The sequence below is a fragment of the Empidonax traillii genome, unplaced genomic scaffold, assembly GCF_003031625.1.
Source record: "Empidonax traillii isolate 1590-97213 ecotype Southwest subspecies unplaced genomic scaffold, ASM303162v1 scaffold6:size4315531, whole genome shotgun sequence".
Classification (NCBI taxonomy): Eukaryota; Metazoa; Chordata; class Aves; order Passeriformes; family Tyrannidae; genus Empidonax; species Empidonax traillii.
The window spans coordinates 1,429,783-1,447,077 of NW_020955199.1; the positions used below are offsets into that span (position 1 = coordinate 1,429,783).

The following is a 17,295-nucleotide window of genomic DNA, read 5'->3' on the forward strand; positions in this document are numbered from 1 at the left end:
TTACAAAAGAAAGATATGCAAGGTAATTTGAAGATTGTTGTTTGAATACCAGTCCTGGAGTCAGCTCCTCCTTAGAGAAAGGATATGCTGCGACAAACTTTCAAAATCTAATTGTGTGTCTTTAAAACATGATTTCATGTAGGTTTTTGTTTTAATGGTATGTAATAGGTTTTAGTAAAAGTGGCTGCATTGGTATGGGCTGCCTTGCCTCTCATGCTTTCCTGAACTGAAATGTTGGAAACTGATAGTGGGTTACCAGATTGGTTGACATTGCAGCCTCCCTCCACCACTGACTCTGTAAAGCAGCAAGCAGTGGGGCATGTGCATTCATGAACCAGAGAGCAGGGACACTGTGCTAAAAACTGGGAGGATCCAAAGCAGTCTTTTCTAATCTGATACTGGAGTCATTGAACTGCTGAGGTGAGACGGCAGGGACCTGTGGAAATCCACTGGTCAAAGCCTTGATTAAAGCCAGGCCAGCATGGATCCTCATGGGTGTGTCCTTTCTGGTTTTGATGTCTCCAGTGATGGAGGCTTCCCAGCCACTCCACGTAATTTGTACCGATATTCAACCATCTTCACAGTAAACTTTTTTCCCTATATGCTTTTCTCTCATGTAACATGCCACTTTTCTTGAAACATGCCACTCTGCTGGAAGGGAAAGGGGTGCTCTACGCTCCCTCCCACCTGCCTTGAATGTGTAGGATGTTGAAAAAGGTGTTCTTATAAGTGTCTGAATCTCTGCTCCCTGCAGAATAGAAGAAACTTCAACAAGTGTCTGTTTTCTTTACTATTTGATCTGAGTTCCCAGTTGAAATGAATCTCTTTTCCTAACTGGATTAATCTGAATGCTGTATATTTTTGAAGGTAGTTTACAAGTACAAAAAAATCAGGTCTGTTTGTGTCCTCTTCTTTTTTAGGTGTATGTTGTAGTGGGAATTGCAGCATTGGTGTGCACTGGCTTAGTAATAACACTCATTATTCTGAAGTTTGGAAGACACTCCAAGTTTGGAATGAAAGGTAAGGAGGGGTTTTGTTTATACCTTCCAGAACTGTTGTGGGTTGTATGAACTGATACTATGGGTGGTTGTTCTGGGAGCAGTCAAAATAGCTACATTAAATGCCATCACATTTAATATTTTGTTTATTCATTGGGTAAATAAGGACAGAGGTAGATGTAGACAGAGTGTAGAATTTTGGATGATAAATATTTTTTCTCTTTTTTTCTTATGACAAATCCTATTTTTGTACCTTCTGCTGCAAATCCCCCTGAGACACTTCCTGGAATAAAATATTTCTCAGGTCAATGTAGGTAGGAAGAAGACAGGAAATTAAATTTATTCTGCTATAAGTTTGATTATAACAGTTTGATGAGAATCTATGCTGTATGTAAGAGGCACTTCACACAATACTACAATGTCCCGTTAAGGTGATTCAAGAGGAAACAATGACAAGAATGGAAGGTGCGTTTGCAGTGGATCCTGTCACATTCTGACAGATACATTTTCTTGTGCTTCTTGGGGAGTAGCATCTGGAGAGAGTGGCAAGTACTCATGTCCCTGTGGAAAAGGGAAATCTCAGCTTTTTGTTTATTCATTTATTTATTTTACAGCCAGATGGAGGTATGAGGTACCTGCAACAACTCCGTTACCATATTACTTTACTGATATCATCAGTCTGTGACTACTGATGTGAGTGAACTGATATTAAAAAAGAAATTTAAAAAAACCCACTGTCTTGTTGGGAGAACTAGAAGATGATTTGCTGTGTACTGAAGGAGATGAGCTTTTGTTTTTAATATGCGTAGATGAGGGTCTGTGGAGAATGTGGTGACTAATCTTCTGTTAACCTCATGTACTTCCTCTCAACTGTGCTTACGGCATAGTACCACGTGGATGTATATTTTGGTAATCCTTATATGCTCTTGGCAAGTGATCTTTTCAGGGATATCTACTTTGTATTTTGTGTTCCTGTGTTCCGTTTAGAGTAGATTTCCCGGAACAAATGAAATTTGAGCACAACAGGAACGTAGTTAGTGCAGCTCAGCTTGCTGGGATGGTAACCTTGCTTTCACCTCCTTCTGATACGATGCAGTCTCTGTTCTTTGGGGTAGCATAAGAAGAGGACAGTCATTGTAATATACTCTGAATAACAATGCAAAGTCAGCAGGACAGAGCTGCAGCTTTGGCTGAAGGCTAGAAAAAGCTTTCTGTGACTGAACAGCAGTTCAGCGTAAATTTTACTTGTGTTTGAGGCTTTCTGAATTGCATTTGCAGAGCTGAAGTAGATGTAAGCTAATTGAGAGAAACAATGAGCATTGTTTGTTGTTAGTTCTTTAAAGCTGAATACTTGTTAGGTTGTTCCAGATATGCATTAAATATTTCAATGTTATTGGAGAATCTACGAAGTAAACTCTACCATGAGGAAGAATGCACGAAGTTCTGTTTTGTGTGGTAGTGTTAAATTACCTTCCAGGATGCTATTAGTTTTTTAATATCTTAAGATACAACTCTTCTCACAAAAATAATGCACTTGCCTAATCAGTAAACTTGACCTGAGTAGTTCTTTGTTGCAGAATTGTCCATGTAGATCATATTGTCATAAGGATATAATTTTATGGAAATGACTATATGAAATTATGAAAAGGCAGCAACCTCATATATTTTATTTATTTTATTTTTAAATCTGACTGGTGATGGTTAAAAAAATCAGTAAAATGAGTTTACAGTTCAGGTACACTCCTTCAAAAATTAATTACATTCATGGTATGTGTGGTAATGGTGAAATGTCACTGTGAGCTACAAATAACTCTTGAATGCTTCATTAGAAAGGAGTGACTTTTACTTGGCCCTTAAGTGGACCTCAAACTTCTGCGAACTGTGCATTCACACCTCAGCTTCACGGTCTGGATTTATACATAATCCAAAGTCCCAGAAACACTCTCTCCCTTTATCATTATCAGTATTATTGAATTGACCTGAGATTAGATATGTATAGATATGCAATAACTAGACTAATAAGAAAATATTACATGCTCTGAAAAACCTGCAGCATATGCTGCGAATTCATATAAATAACCTGGTGTGTTTGAACATGAGAAAAGCAAGGCAAAGGTGACAAGAAGGGTTTTTTTTGATCATTATTGGTCAGCAGAATACATTTAAAAATGTGTGTCTTGCAATCTATGAATGAAAGGATCAAGCCAGCTACCTGAGAACTCCTTGAATCATTTGCAATTGAATTTAGTGATGGCAAAATTAATCCAAACTGCATAAAGACAGTGTGCTGCAGTTTAATAAACAGTCTTAGTATGGAAGGAGTGAAATATCCAGATTGACATGGAAAATATTTATAAAATAAGATTTAAAAGCCCTCTCCAAAATTAATAACTATTTTGTATTCATAAGAAGTAACTGCCTGAGTTACATCAAGCAGAAATACATGAAAGGCTGTGCTTCATTTTTGTGTTACCTTCTGAGAAACCAATGTGATCATCTCGGACAGCCTGTTGTTAAATACCTTACCACCCTTCTTTAGCAAGCAGTTTGGAAAAAAAGCCCAAATAGCCACTCAGTAACTGGAGCAGTCAGAGTGGCACCAGTGGTATTTTCCATGCAACTATATAGATGGAAAAAACGTTCCAGTGAAAATCAGAAAAAGAAATCTGTATATACCAAATCAGCATTGTCTGTGCCGTAGGAAATGTCTTTATGTAAGGGATGAAATTTTCATCTCACTGGGCTTCTCAGCAGGCATCTGTAGCTTCCGTAAATACTGTTTTACATCTCATATTTTTAAATGCCAGTTGGTCCCATCTTTTGCATGGGCATCATCTGCCCACTTCTTAGACTGTGTCCTTGCTGAGTTCTGCACTTCAAGAGCTCAAGCGTGGTTGGAATGTGGAACTGACAGTGATAAGAGTCCCCAGAAAGAGATGTGAAGCAGGCAGTTGTGTCTGAGCTGTGTTGCCTCAGAGCTGCCCATACCTGGAAGCACTGTTCATGCTGAGCAGCTGCTCAGCCTACCACAGAGCTCATATTCCCCGTTGTCTTCTTTTCATTATCAGACAGAGCAGAAAAGTGTCCAGTTTATATGTTAGGGAGTACCAGGTCCTCTGGGAGCTTCTAGTTCTTTGACAGTACTGGTCAATCTCTTTTTAAGATCTCTTGAAGAGTTGTGTAAAAACAATTTTTTTTTAATTTTCCCTATTCTTCTGGTATATCTAAGGTAAGAGAAAAAGTTGGGGTATGTTAATTTCACTCAATTATCTTTCCAAATTGTAGCAATAGAATATTTTTACAGGTAACCAGGGCAAGCAAAGCACTCATTCACCACCAGTAACAAATGTTTGTGATGTTCTGTGTTCTGATTGAAGTTGGATTGTCCTGTATGAAGCAAGCAATTATTTTAATTCATGTCTTGCTTCTTTTTACTCTGTCTTTTAAAACTAGAGAAGATAGGAGTTTCTGATGGTTGACTTTGGGAACAGTATTAGTATAGAAGAGATCTATGATCCATACTAGAAAAGACTTAAAATAGGGTTGATAGAAAAAACTCTCACATTGTGCTAGACTTCCAGACTTCTACTGCAAATTCATCAGGGTAACTGATGAAACATAATTCTATTTCACTGCTTGTGTACATTTTAAAGGCCTTATTGTACAGGGTCTGCTTGACAACAGCTTTGTGTGAAAAGCTGCTTTTCGTTGCTTGAATCAGGAGGTGAGGCTTTTAGACCCTTGCAAGATGCTGCAGCATAAATGGTGAAAGCTTCAGTTAACTTCCTAAATGCGTTTGTTAAGACTTGTGGGTTGCTCTTACGAAATACCTTGGCTTGCTTGCTCTGGGATGTGAAAGTGCTCACGGTGGGAATTCAATGAAGGCTGCCAAGACAGCTCCTACAGTTTTGTGTGTTTTTCTGACTCCATCTAACCAGCTTATGAAACTGAAAAGTAACAAGGGAGCTGAAGTAGAGAGGGCAAGGAAGTGTTTGTGAAATCCCTGAGAGGATTTGTGGAAGAGTAGTTCTAGTCCTGCTTTATTCTGCTTTCCATGTTGAAAACTCAATCTAATTAATCAAATGGTTGCAGCAACATAACCAGCCCAATAGACAGTTTGCAAATGTTATTAAAGCCTCTAAGCATGAATGGAAGTATGGAGGAAACTGGTGGAAGGTAAATTAGTGGATAAACTTCAAAACACCATCATTCAGTTAAAAGGATCAAAACATTTTTGCTTATTTGAACTGTAGTAAATTTTAGCACATGTCCCTATTCCAGTGACAAGGCAATATTGTTACTGCTCCTTGTTTGCTAGGGAAACTGGAAGTGGATAGTTAAGGACAACTATTATCACACCAGTCTTACTGTAGAGATAAATGGAGTTTGTATAGGTTTTACCAAAATCAGAAAGGAAAGGGAAGCCATCGTATCCAAAGCAGCACCATCTGTTTTTTAAGAAGTTAACAACCAGCATTTGTCAAAAGTAGAGGAAAACCTGTGTGTACTTAATCAGGTGAGAGGATTTTTTGTTTCTATATTTGTATGAAGTTTCTGTCAGTGCTTTGAGCTGTGTGCTGTAGTGCAAAGTGCAAAGGTAAGGGAACAAACAGTCTGAAATTCGCATTATACTTAGGCAGTGCCAGTTATCTTCTCCTGTCTGTGGGCTTGGGTGTCATGCTTTGAAAGGTGTTTCTCCTTCCTCGAGCACTCTCTGAACTACCTATCATGTCTAAATGTAAGTCCTGACTATGAATGCTTCACCCTTCTCAGTATCTTGCAAGTCTGTGCAATTCAGGGTACAGAAATTTACCTTTCTGTGATCAGGTAATAAGATTGTACAGGTTGATCTAAGAAAGAAAACTGTCCCTTTTAGGACACCCCAAAGCAGTACATTTCCTTCAAGTCCTTGCTAGCTGCTTGTCTTTTTGAATGTAAGTTTAAAATTTGGACTATCAAGGAGGATGTTGTTCTCTTTCATCAAGCTGATTAAAAGATAGAAACACACCCATGTATTTAGCCTGCCAAAGTCAAACCAGTGTATTTCCTCCTAATTCTTGATAGCTTTTTCTCTCAAGTAATTTCTGTAACCTCTGCACTGAGCCCTGAATGTCCTTGAAAACTTTTAAATAAAGGCACTAGTTATTCCAACAGGAGCACACTGTTAGTCCAGGAATATTTTTTCTTCTTTGTGTGTCATATACTATATTGTATTTGCTTGTAAACTCTTGTTACATTCTGAGTTTTGGTCCAAAAGAAGCACACAAGAGGGCAGCTGGGAACTCATTTGCTGCATATTTCTCAGCTGTCTTACCGTATTTTAGTTTGGCTAAGAAACACTGTACAAAAGCATGATAGGAGCCTCCTTACAAAGCAGTATTGTCATTCTGACCCAATGATGTGACATAATGACCAAAAGACTTTAACCATCACTTACGCATATTTACATGGCTTCAAATACCATGCTGTTAGGTGAAAGTGGAGAGCTTTACCATTCTGTCTGACACATAACCATTTATTCAGGGTTTTGCATATTCTTTTGGCTGTATCTTTAGGGCCATCAAGAAAAAATTTTCCTGTCTTACTTCTTGTAAGCATATAGCAAATGATCATTGCTTTTCTGCTTTAATACATTTTATTTGACTTGAGTTGCAGGGGGGCTGATTCCAAGGTACTTAAACCTTCTGCTTCATTCACACCAATGGTTGAAAAATTCAGATTTAGGAGTGTTTAGATGTCTCTGAGTGGTTTGAAGTACTGATGTGGGAAAAGGGAGAGCTGTTCTGTTTATTATTAACTCATGCATCACATGTCTAGCTTAAGCAATTGACTTGCTTATAGAGTAGGAGAAGGGTGAAATGCAGTTAAAATAGTAACACTTGTACTCCTTTTAATTCTATACCAATTACAAAAATAGAAGCTTTTATCTTCAGCAAAGACCTGCATTTTGACAGGTATGATGTAATGTTCAGATTGGTCTGCAATAAGCTTCTAGCAGTAATGGCTTCCTGGACAGTTTTGCTTGCTTTGACAAATAATTGAGAAGATCAGTTTGTAGCTTGGGAACACACTATTTGACTGTCCTCAAGTCACTGAAATACTGAACTTTTTGAGTTTTCACTTGTACCTATAGAAGTGCTTTTGTGCTGTGTTGTACCTACCTAAATGCCAATTCTGTGGGTGTCAGTCATTTAATGTCTTTAGAACATTCCATTATTTAGTCAATGAGCAGAATATGAAAGAGAGATCAAATCATGAGTCAGTGTCATAAAATCAGATATAGAGAAACATGAACGTGCTCAAATCTACAGTATTTTTAGTGAGTAGACAATGTAAAGGCAGTGATGATGTTGCTCATCTGAACCACACACAAGGAGCTGTTTTTATTATTTGACACTGTCGTTCTAGTCCCTACAGTCATGGGCAGATCATACAAATTGTCTGTCTTAGGTGCAGCAGTTTTTTCATGGGGGCAGTAATATTATTTTACTACATGAAATTTGGAAGATGGGGGATCAGAACCAGTCAGCACAGGTGTAAGAAGGGCAGGTCCTGTCTGACCAACCTGATCTCCTTTTATGATAAGGTGACCCACCTGGTGGATGAGGGGAAGGCTATGGATGTGGTCTATCTGGACTTCAGCAAAGCCTTTGACACTGTCTCCCATAATATACTCCTGGAAAAGCTGCAGCCCATGGCTTGGACAGGGGCACTCTGTGCTGGGTTAAGAACTGGCTGTAGGGCCGGGCCCAGAGAGTGCTGGTGAATGGGGCTGCATCCAGCTGGCAACCGGTCACCAGTGGTGTTCCCCAGGGATCAGTGCTGGGCCCAGTCCTTTTTAATATCTTTATTGACAATTTAGACAAGGGGATTGAGTCCACCATTAGTAAATTTGCAGATGACACCAAGCTGGGGGGGAATGTGGATCAGCTGGAAGGCAGGAGGGCTCTGCAGAGGGACCTGGACAGACTGGAGAGTTGGGCTGACTCCAATGGGATGAAGTTCAACAAGGCCAAGTGCCGGGTCCTGCACTTTGGCCACAACAACCCCTGCAGCGCTACAGGCTGGGCACAGAGTGGCTGGAGAGCAGCCAGGCAGAAATGGACCTGGGAGTTTGGATTGACAGAAGGCTGAACATGAGCCAGCAGTGTGCCCAGGTGGCCAAGAAGGCCAATGGCATCCTGGCCTGGATCAGGAACAGTGTGGCCAGCAGGAGCAGGGAAGTGATCCTTCCCCTGTACTCAGCACTGGTGAGGCCACACCTTGAGTATTGTGTCCAGTTCTGGGCCCCTCAGTTCACGAAGTGTCGTGGGTTGGGGTGGTACATGGCATGGCTTCAGGATACTAGCTCACTTTGTTACAACAGTGTATCTACTTTATACCGTTCTAGGTGACGCATGTATATGCACCATTGGTTTACCACTAACATAACAACTCATGATTGGACATAGCCACACATGTCTGAATACAATAGGTCAGTATTCCTAACAGGAAACCCATTCTGTGTCACAGTCCTTACTGTTCGTTGTTGAACCTATGCCAGGTGTAATTATTCCATCTTTGGTATTTCAGTTTACAGAGCCCAGAGCCAGATGGGCTCCCCCACAAGGAAGGATATTGAGGTGCTGGAGAATGTCCAGAGAAGAGCAACAAGGCTCTTGTGAAGGGACTTGAGCACAAGTTCTAGGAGAAGAGGCTGAGGGAGCTGGGGTTGTTTAGCCTGGAGAAGAGAAGGCTTAGAGGTGACGTCATCACTCTCTACAACTCCCTGAAAGGAGGTTGTAGCCAGGTGGGGGTTGGTCTCTTCTCCCAGGCAGCTATCAGTAAGACAAGAGGGCATGGTCTCAAGCTCTGCCAGGGGAGGTTTAGGTTGGATGTTAGGAAGAAATTTTTTGCAGAGAGGGTAATCAGACATTGGAATGGGCTGCCCAGGGAAGTAGTGGATTCTCCGTCCCTGGAGGTACTTAAGAAGAGACTGGATGTGGCACTTAGTTCCATGGTCTGGTAACTGTGGTGGTAGTTGGATCAAGGGTTGGGCTTAATCTCAGAGGTCCTTTCCAACCCATCTGATTTTATGATTCTGTGGAGTTGTTAATGCTTCTAGGTACCTTACTTTGAAGAAGCAAATTGCTATTAAATGATTTGAGCAATGAGAGTTTATATTAACTGACCCGTGAAAGTAATTTTGCGTAAAGGATTTTACAAAGATCTCAAGATATCTAAGCCACCATTCTCTTGTGTTCCAGGAAGTAAAAGAGCATTGTTTCCTAAAGTGTTTTATTAGGTCCATGTCACCCTATCAGAACATACTATTGGGCATTTTTAGAGTTCTATTGTTATTATTTATATAAAATTTGGTCTCTGGGTCTCAGATATCTGTTTTGGTCTGCTACTGTTTTTCCAAAGTCCAAACCAAAGATACAAGATATAAGAGAGGAATGCAGCTCTTGTTTCTGTAATAGGAACAAGCAAATGGATGACATGCCTCATCTATAAAAGAGGATTTATGAAGAAAGCTCAAATCTGAAGCTGGAGAATTTTTAGTGAATGATGGTGCATTTGATTCTGATCTCCTTTGGTTGGAAAATTTAAACTCAGTTGTAATGATTGAGGCAGAAAAGGAGTTTTTAATTTGCTGAGAGCTTTTCATAATGTGAACTACTACACTGATATTATTAACACTAATATTATTAAAAAAAGAAAAATTATCTGAGGCCCCAAGTCTGTTACTAATAAAAATATATGGAAAGAAGTGTTAAAAATTACTTTTATTTCACTCCCCCTCCCCCAGAACAATATACAATCAGGTGATGGGATGAAGAAGTGCACATATATATGGTGTGCCTGAAGTGAAATGGAGAACTGGGGAGATGCTGAGTAGAGAACAGGATAGAGACAAAATTGAAAGACTGAAAAGAAGACTATAAATGGATTCAGTAGAAATAAGGAAAGCTGAAATCCTGATTGCCAGGGCTCCACTTGGTATGGGCTTAGGTGCACAGAAATAGCAGAGCTCCTGCATCAATGTAGTGACAGAAGAGAAGAATCAGTCTTAAAGGTGTAAACTGCAGAGACCAAACCCCATGTTTAGTCAACATCCACGGTTGTTTCACAACTCTTTATTTTACAGAGCCCAGAGTTTCTCCTTTAGTTTTTTATATGCAAAGGTTGATCACTCAGCTATTTTTATATGAACTTTTGCCCATAATGCAGGTCACACTGTTTTGGGAATGCATTACTTTGTGAGGGCAAGTTGTGGCTTAGTTCATGGAGAATTTGAGAGAGAAATGAGATTGGATGTAGGAGGAAATAGGAGAATGAGAGGTGGAGGAGAAGATAGATCATCATTATGATAATTTTTGCCTGTAATCAGAGTGAAGAAGAAGTAATCAGATGTGGGGAATTAATAGAAAGAAACAAAAGGACCAAAGAATAGCAATGTTATCCATCTGTTTGAACCTTTTTCCTTTGTTTTCCTCCTTTTTTTTTCCCCCTGAGCTTCGGACAAACCCTTTGCTTGCACTGAATAGTAGATAATACAATACAATGCATATGTAAAGTTCTCATTTTAAATGCCTGACCATGTTAGCTACTTATCAATTCTGTTACAAGATGCCAAGATATTAGTACACATGAAGTGCTTTTTTTTTGCCTTGTTCCAAGAAAGGCGTTCAGTATGGAACTTTGCACAACAGGGGAAGATTCACCACAGCCTGAGAGCCTGGCTGGCACAGAACACTATACTCTAGCTCTCCTCAGCTGTTGCTATTCTGCTTCCTGCAGTGGAGCCATGTCTTTTTAAGTACTATGTATGGAATCACAAAAAAAATGAGGACTTGTTGAAGTATGTTCCAGGCATATGTGTGTATCTAAAAAAGCCTCACAAATAAAAGCTGCTTAGAGATTGAATATGGTTTTCAAAGTTTTCTGATGCTTATTTGAATTTTCCACAAGTCAGACAAACTACTTGTTCTTTCTTGCTTGATTTTGCAAAAACAAAGAAGAGTAGCCTTTTATCAATATCTTCCTTTAATGCATCTGAAAATTCCTTTGTTTTGTTTGTACAGTCTCATGACATTACACTCTTTAGGTCTGAATATTTGGAAAAAGCATCAATAATACCTTTTTTTTTTTTTTTTGCTAGGTTCATAGTGTCTTTTCTCTCAGAATGAGCAAGAAGTGCTGTAAAGCCATTCTTGTAGCAATGCTGTTGCACCTTAGAAAAAAGACGAGAAAGTACAAAAGTTCAGAGGAATTAAGAAAAATTAAGACAAAAGATAGCCAAGCTGCTTGAATAACTAGTAAAGGGAACACTTCAGGTTTTATTTAAATTCTGGGCAAAAGTTCAAAAAAAAATTTTATTATTTGAACTCGTAGGTCCTTTTTATATCTCTTTTTCACATACACAACCTGACGCATGTTTAGCATTTCCCAGGACATCTATAACCTGGGATCAGCTTCGCGTATTAGCTGTTAATTCACTGCAGCCAGTGAATTCCCCAGAGTGTTTTTTTGTGGGTAGCTGAGCACACCTTTTTCAAGTGACTCATAGCTGTTCTCAATTATCCTTTTCCTGGAGATACTGTACCCACCCCAGTGCTTCCTCATTGGTGCAATATGAGTATGCCTCTCTGCCTCACACTGGCCAGTGTTTCAGCCTTTCACATTTATTTACTTAAGACATTAGGGCTATAGTCAGTCCTCAGGCTGGATGATAATCCAGTGTAAGGATCTGAGTAGTATATTATCTAAAATGACTTTTTTTTCCCCATAAATGAATGATGAGTGAAATAGGGATGGTCTTCTCTGTTTTGGAGGAGCTTTTTGTTCTGCCCTCAAGGTCCATTTTCTCCTCACACCTGTTCTGTATCCTACACAAAAATCAGAATTTCCTTTTTAAAATAGAGTTTCTCATTCTCTCTGTTTTGTCCTCTGCCCTCTTTTGCCCCATTTATTGCTGTTCACTTTGCCATTGACAGAAACCAGGAAGAATTGATGCCATTTCTAGTATGGAAATGAGATACCACAAAGGAAAATGAGATCTGTCTTTGAGATATTAAAAAAAGAAATTAAATTAAGGAGGGGTTGAGAATCTTTCTGTTTTGTTCTATTTGATTTTTTGGAGCTTCTTAAAAAAGAAGTTGGGGAGTAGCAATGTAACAGGATCCTTTATAATGAAGTAAAGTGGGCAAACTATTTGGTGACTGTTAATTAGGCTAGGTCAGTTTTGTTCTTAGCATTAAAGGTCAATGCCAGTGTTCTTTCAACTGCCTGGCATGGCTGAGTATCCTGGAGCACAAAGAGGAGTAATGTAAACAGGCAAGAAGTATTTATCAAAACTTCTTCACCTTCTCCTAATAGATGACAAAACATTTTGTCTTACTGAAAGAGGGTAGATTTAGGTTAGATATTAGGAAGAAATTCTGTACTGTGAAAATGGTGAAGCACTGGAACAGTAGCCCAGAGAAGTTGTGGATGCCCCATCCCTGGAAGTGTTCAAGGCCAGTCTATAGGGGGCTTTGAGCAACCTAGTGAAAGTTGTCCCTGCCCTGCAAAGGGGTTGAAACTAGGTGGTCTTCAAGGTCCCTTCCAGCCCAAACCATTCTGTGATTCTCTTTGACACAAACTTTCACTTCTTCCTGGTATTTTGGCCAGCCAGTCATGACTTTGGTCTTCCGCCCTCTACCAGTCTCTTTGCTTCTTGCCTGCTCTGAGTATTGGTAATATGAAAATAGAGAGCTGGCATGTCTGAGAACTCGGATCTTTTCCCTTATACCCATTTTGGATTTTAAATGCATCATCCTTGTGAAGTAAGAAGAGGATGGCTTACAATTTAGGCCCTGCCATAACTCTTCTGCAGAGCATATGTGGAAACAACTGCAGCTGCAGGAGTTCATTTGTAACCCTTGTAAGGAGTGACTGTGTTCCTGGATAGGCATACCCTATATGGCCTTTAAAGTAGGACAGATTTTAACTTTGGTTCTGGTTAGAAGATGTTGTGAATAATTCAGGCTGGTAAAAACTTTTCTTAAAAATCAGTGAATTGAGTTACCATAACACTTTGTTTGTTGTGGAAGATCTCAGGCACAGGAGCTGGTGGCCGCAGATGAATTATTTGTTACCAGAGATGTTCCAAAAGAGGTTTGTGGCATAATGGCTCTGTTTGTTCCCTCTTCCTGGAACAGACAGCAGAAGAAATGTACTTTGTAGAAACATACCTTTTTGCACAATAGTGTCTGAACTAGAATCCGCTGATACCCTGTTTCTTTTTTTTTTCTTTTTTTTTTTTTTTGAGGGCTGTTGTAGTGTTCTCTTACATAATCTTGGGAGCTACACTGTTATCTTTCCTCCTCCTATGGCAAGTGGGCATATGTACTACAAGCAGTCCATATCTTGGGTCTTCAGCTGGCTCTGATGCAGTTGTGCATGTGTTGAATGTCTCTCATGCTCTAGCTGCTTGAGAGTAAAATTTAAACCTTCAAGTTAAAACAGGTCAAATCATGTGTTTGTGGCTAGCACAAGCTAAATATTTCTACCCATGGCCATCCTCTTGGAGGTCTCCTGTAAGTGCTCACAACCTTCAGTCACTTTAGATAGCAGAGAACCTCCTCTTCTAAATTTCTCTCTTTCGGTGCTTTTGAGTGCTGGCTTACCAGCTAGGCAGGTACTGTAACTGCTTTTCATTGTTCCTGGAGCTTCTGCATTGCAGCTTCTCTTGCAATGGCCTCTCCCAGCACATTCCAAACATTAACACAGACTATTCTGCTGCCATCAGAAGTCATGCAACCTGCCAGTGACACAGTAAAACCCAGGGGCCTTATGAGTGCAGGTTGATTGAGAGTCAGGTAGATGGCACAGGGCCTGTTCCCTGCCCAGTGGCTCTCAGTTTGAGCAATACAGCTGTTAAGCACAAAGGCATCACTTTGGGCATATGAAGTCTTTGTGGTGTGGTGTGGCAAAGGTGTTCTGGTATGCACTTGCTCTGTGCTAACATGATCCCTCAGGCAAATCATTTGACTTGTGTCAGAGGCAGGGCAATAGATGTTTCTTTTGGTTGGACCAACATGGCTGTTCTTATATTCTATGCTGCACAGAGGAAGGCTGACAAGGGAGAGAAACTTTCCTACTGTCTATTAAGCACCCTGTTGTTTTGGTAAAGAAGGGTATAAAATAGATATACATGGCTTTATTTTATAAAAGTAATAGTTTGGAATGTCTTATGGATGGTTTAAAGTGCAATTCCCCAGCAATCTAGCAGGAAGGCAGAGGAACAAGAGGAAACATTCTTTTTACTCCTTGGCAAAGCAGGCTATACCTGAGTCTTGGCCATGGCATATTCTACAGGTCACACAGCCCTACAAGAGAAGCATGATAGCAAACCAGCAGAGAAACTGAGGAGATATTATGCTTTCATGCTGTTGGACCATACTATCCTGAGGCCATGGAGAGAGTTGGATAATTTGAACACCTGCTTTTTCCTTTTGGTGTGTTCAGACAGTTTCTCAGCTCAGAGTCTGTGTGTTCCTGCAGAGACTAGAAGTGTCTGTCCAGTTGCATGGTTCAGGCTGGAGTGTGCTAAATTTGAATAGTGAGAAGTTGATATTCCAGGGAGAAGGATGAGACTGTCTTTTTCTGCCATCCTGCAGGTGTTGCCTGTGGCAGCTCTGGGCTGACAGTCTTGCCCTCGTGATGCTAAAGGAAGATACATTCTTTGTGTTTGCAGTCACTATGCAATTGACTGTGACCCATCCGTGTTCTTTTAAAAATGTTCATGCTACAGGAGGCATTCACTATTAATCACAATGACATCACCTAGAGTTTTAGGGCTTAGGTACTGCAGTGATGGTAATTTTCACAAACTTTAATTTGCTCCCAGCAGTCAGGACAACATTTTTACTAAGTAGTAGCTGTACTTCTACAAGCAGATGCTTTGATTGATTGAAGTATAAAGCTAGGCACTGTTCTCACTGACCACCACCTGTAGTAAAAAGATGTTCATGTGCACTGTTATGTACATCAGCTGACACTGAAACAGTGATCTCTGCCACTGAGCTCCCAATATTCTGTGCACATTAAATTAATTTCTGTAATTTATTAATTGCCTTCTAAGTACAAGGCATAGAGCTTTTGAGAGTTTCCTAGTGCCTCTTCCAGCTGTCTTAAGTTCCAAGTTTACTCAAATTTTAATTAAATACTTCAGAGTTAGCTAGTTAGGCACCCTGTTTTTTTCCAGTTCTTCCATTGCAGCTGGCTAGTGATAACCTTTCTCTCTTAAAATTCTGAAAATGCAGTCTAGACTGTGAGCAGTATTATGGAAATGCTTTAATTGAAATGTTTTCTTTCAGTTCAACAACATGGTCAGCAGTTTGTTTGCTTCAATATAAGGCAGAAAAAAAAAAGAACCTTAGCTACAGTGTCAGCTTTAGAATTCAGTGTCTGTTATTGTTACTTAGTCAAAGAGTTGTCTTGATGTTTAAAGCTGAAGGAGTACCCTTGCTAAGTGCAGGGATTTTTGAAAGGGGAGAAGGAACTGGGCTGATAGAATGCATCACTGGTGTCTAAAGATGCTGGTATGGTGATGGCATCCTCCATAAAATACAAAAAAAGGTCAGTGAGCCAGACTTTTTTTTGCACAATGGCCTCTTTATACTATCCTGCCAGTAAATGAATGTAGATGGGAATCAGACTCGTTTAGATTGATGGATGTTAGCATTTCTTTGGGGAGAGAAGTGCAGCAGGCAGAGGTCCTGTGGTTGGCTGTGTCAGCTTCCGTGTACATCTGGGAAAATGACATGGGAAACTAAATCCTCCCAGAGAATAGGTGGAACTTAATCTTTTGCCTTTAGCTCCTCAATTAACCTTGGCAGTGTAGCACATTGGATTCTGGATGAGTGAGGCATGTTAGAGTGGTTCTTAAGTAGCTCCTTAAGCAGGGGATGAAAGATCAGTGTTTTGCTGTATTACTGCTTCCAGACAACATGGCAGGACTTAAAAAAAAAGGTAACAGAAAAGAACCACAGCTAATAAGGTCACTTCTGAACCTACTCTGGACAAGATATGAACCAGGACCAATTCTTCTATGTCTTAGCTCCTTCTGTGTTATGGAAAAGGGAGTTTAAAAAATATCAGAGAGTGTTCTTAGCTGCACGCCAGATACGATTGACCGTATTGGCTGGTGTGTGTGTAAAGCACAAAAGGTACAGCAAAAAGTATTTTCTTGGTACCAGTAAGAAAACTCTGTGTGCCTAATGGTGGACACAAACACAGGTTGTAGACTGAAGTGATTAATCCTTTTTACACAGACTGAAGGGTTCGCATACATTCATGTTTGTGGTCACGTATGCTTGCACATTCTTGGTTTGGTGTATAGCCTTACAGCTGTAGTCAGATAAATATCTTCTAAACGTGACTCAAAATAGCTTTCTGCTTTCTTTAGCATAACTTTGTGGTTTTTGAGTGGTTTTAGTTGTCCAGTATAGTCATAGTTTAGTCACTTAACCAAATAAGTCAATTTTTTTAAATACTGCATGGCTTCATTGCTTATGATTCACCTTTTGAAATGTGATTGTAGTTCTGACACATTTCTCTTGTTTAATTTCAGTAAGAAGGGTTGCTAATAATGCAAAGTAGGTCTAAAAGATGATCTAAGATGGAAAAACATAAAAAGCAAATTTTGCATGATTTTGCATGATTACTGCAACCAGAGTGAGTAGGTTCACTTTTCGTTTTCTGTAATGTAATGCTTTCTAGTTCTTTGTGTAGAGTTTCATCTGTCTTCAACAGTAGTACACTTGGTTGGAAATTCCTTGTGTTAGCATCACTGGCTGCTGCTTTGTGAAGAAAATTACATTTTCTACTTCATTTTGACACTGATTGCAAGGAATTCAAAGATTGTTTTGTAAGGAAATATAGTGTGTGGCAGTTTGGATAGTACAAATAGCTCTGAACCATGAGTCATGCAAAACTGAGCACAGGTGGTGAATGATAGGTTATATAAAACTAGTAGAAAATAACTGCCATGGGTTGAGACTACACTGAGCAAGGTTTTGGGTGCACACAGGGGTACTGTAGTCAAAAGACTAATAGTCCAAGAACAAGAGCAGGTGAACCTCCTGCAACTGATTCAATGAACACAGTGAGAAATACAGTTAATAGTTTGAGAGACAGATGGGATTACTTAAAACAAACAAACAAACAAACAAACAAACAAAAAAAAAACACACACAAAAAAAAAAAAAAAAAAAAAAAAAAAAAAAAAAAAAAAAAAAAAAAAAAAAAAAAAAAAAAAAAAAAAAAA

The 17,295-nt window shown here is 39.6% G+C and overlaps 1 protein-coding gene across 9 annotated transcripts in view; it reads left to right on the forward strand.

The window, feature by feature from the left end:
• Window positions 1-17,295, forward strand: part of NTRK2 (neurotrophic receptor tyrosine kinase 2) — a 205,347-nt gene that overhangs the window by 56,528 nt on the left and 131,524 nt on the right. For all 9 annotated transcript variants that reach the window (XM_027880504.1, XM_027880513.1, XM_027880519.1 and 6 more), the window contains exon 11: window positions 921-1,020. In XM_027880504.1, the coding sequence (XP_027736305.1) occupies window positions 921-1,020 (100 nt within the window). The remainder of the gene's footprint in view (window positions 1-920; window positions 1,021-17,295) is intronic.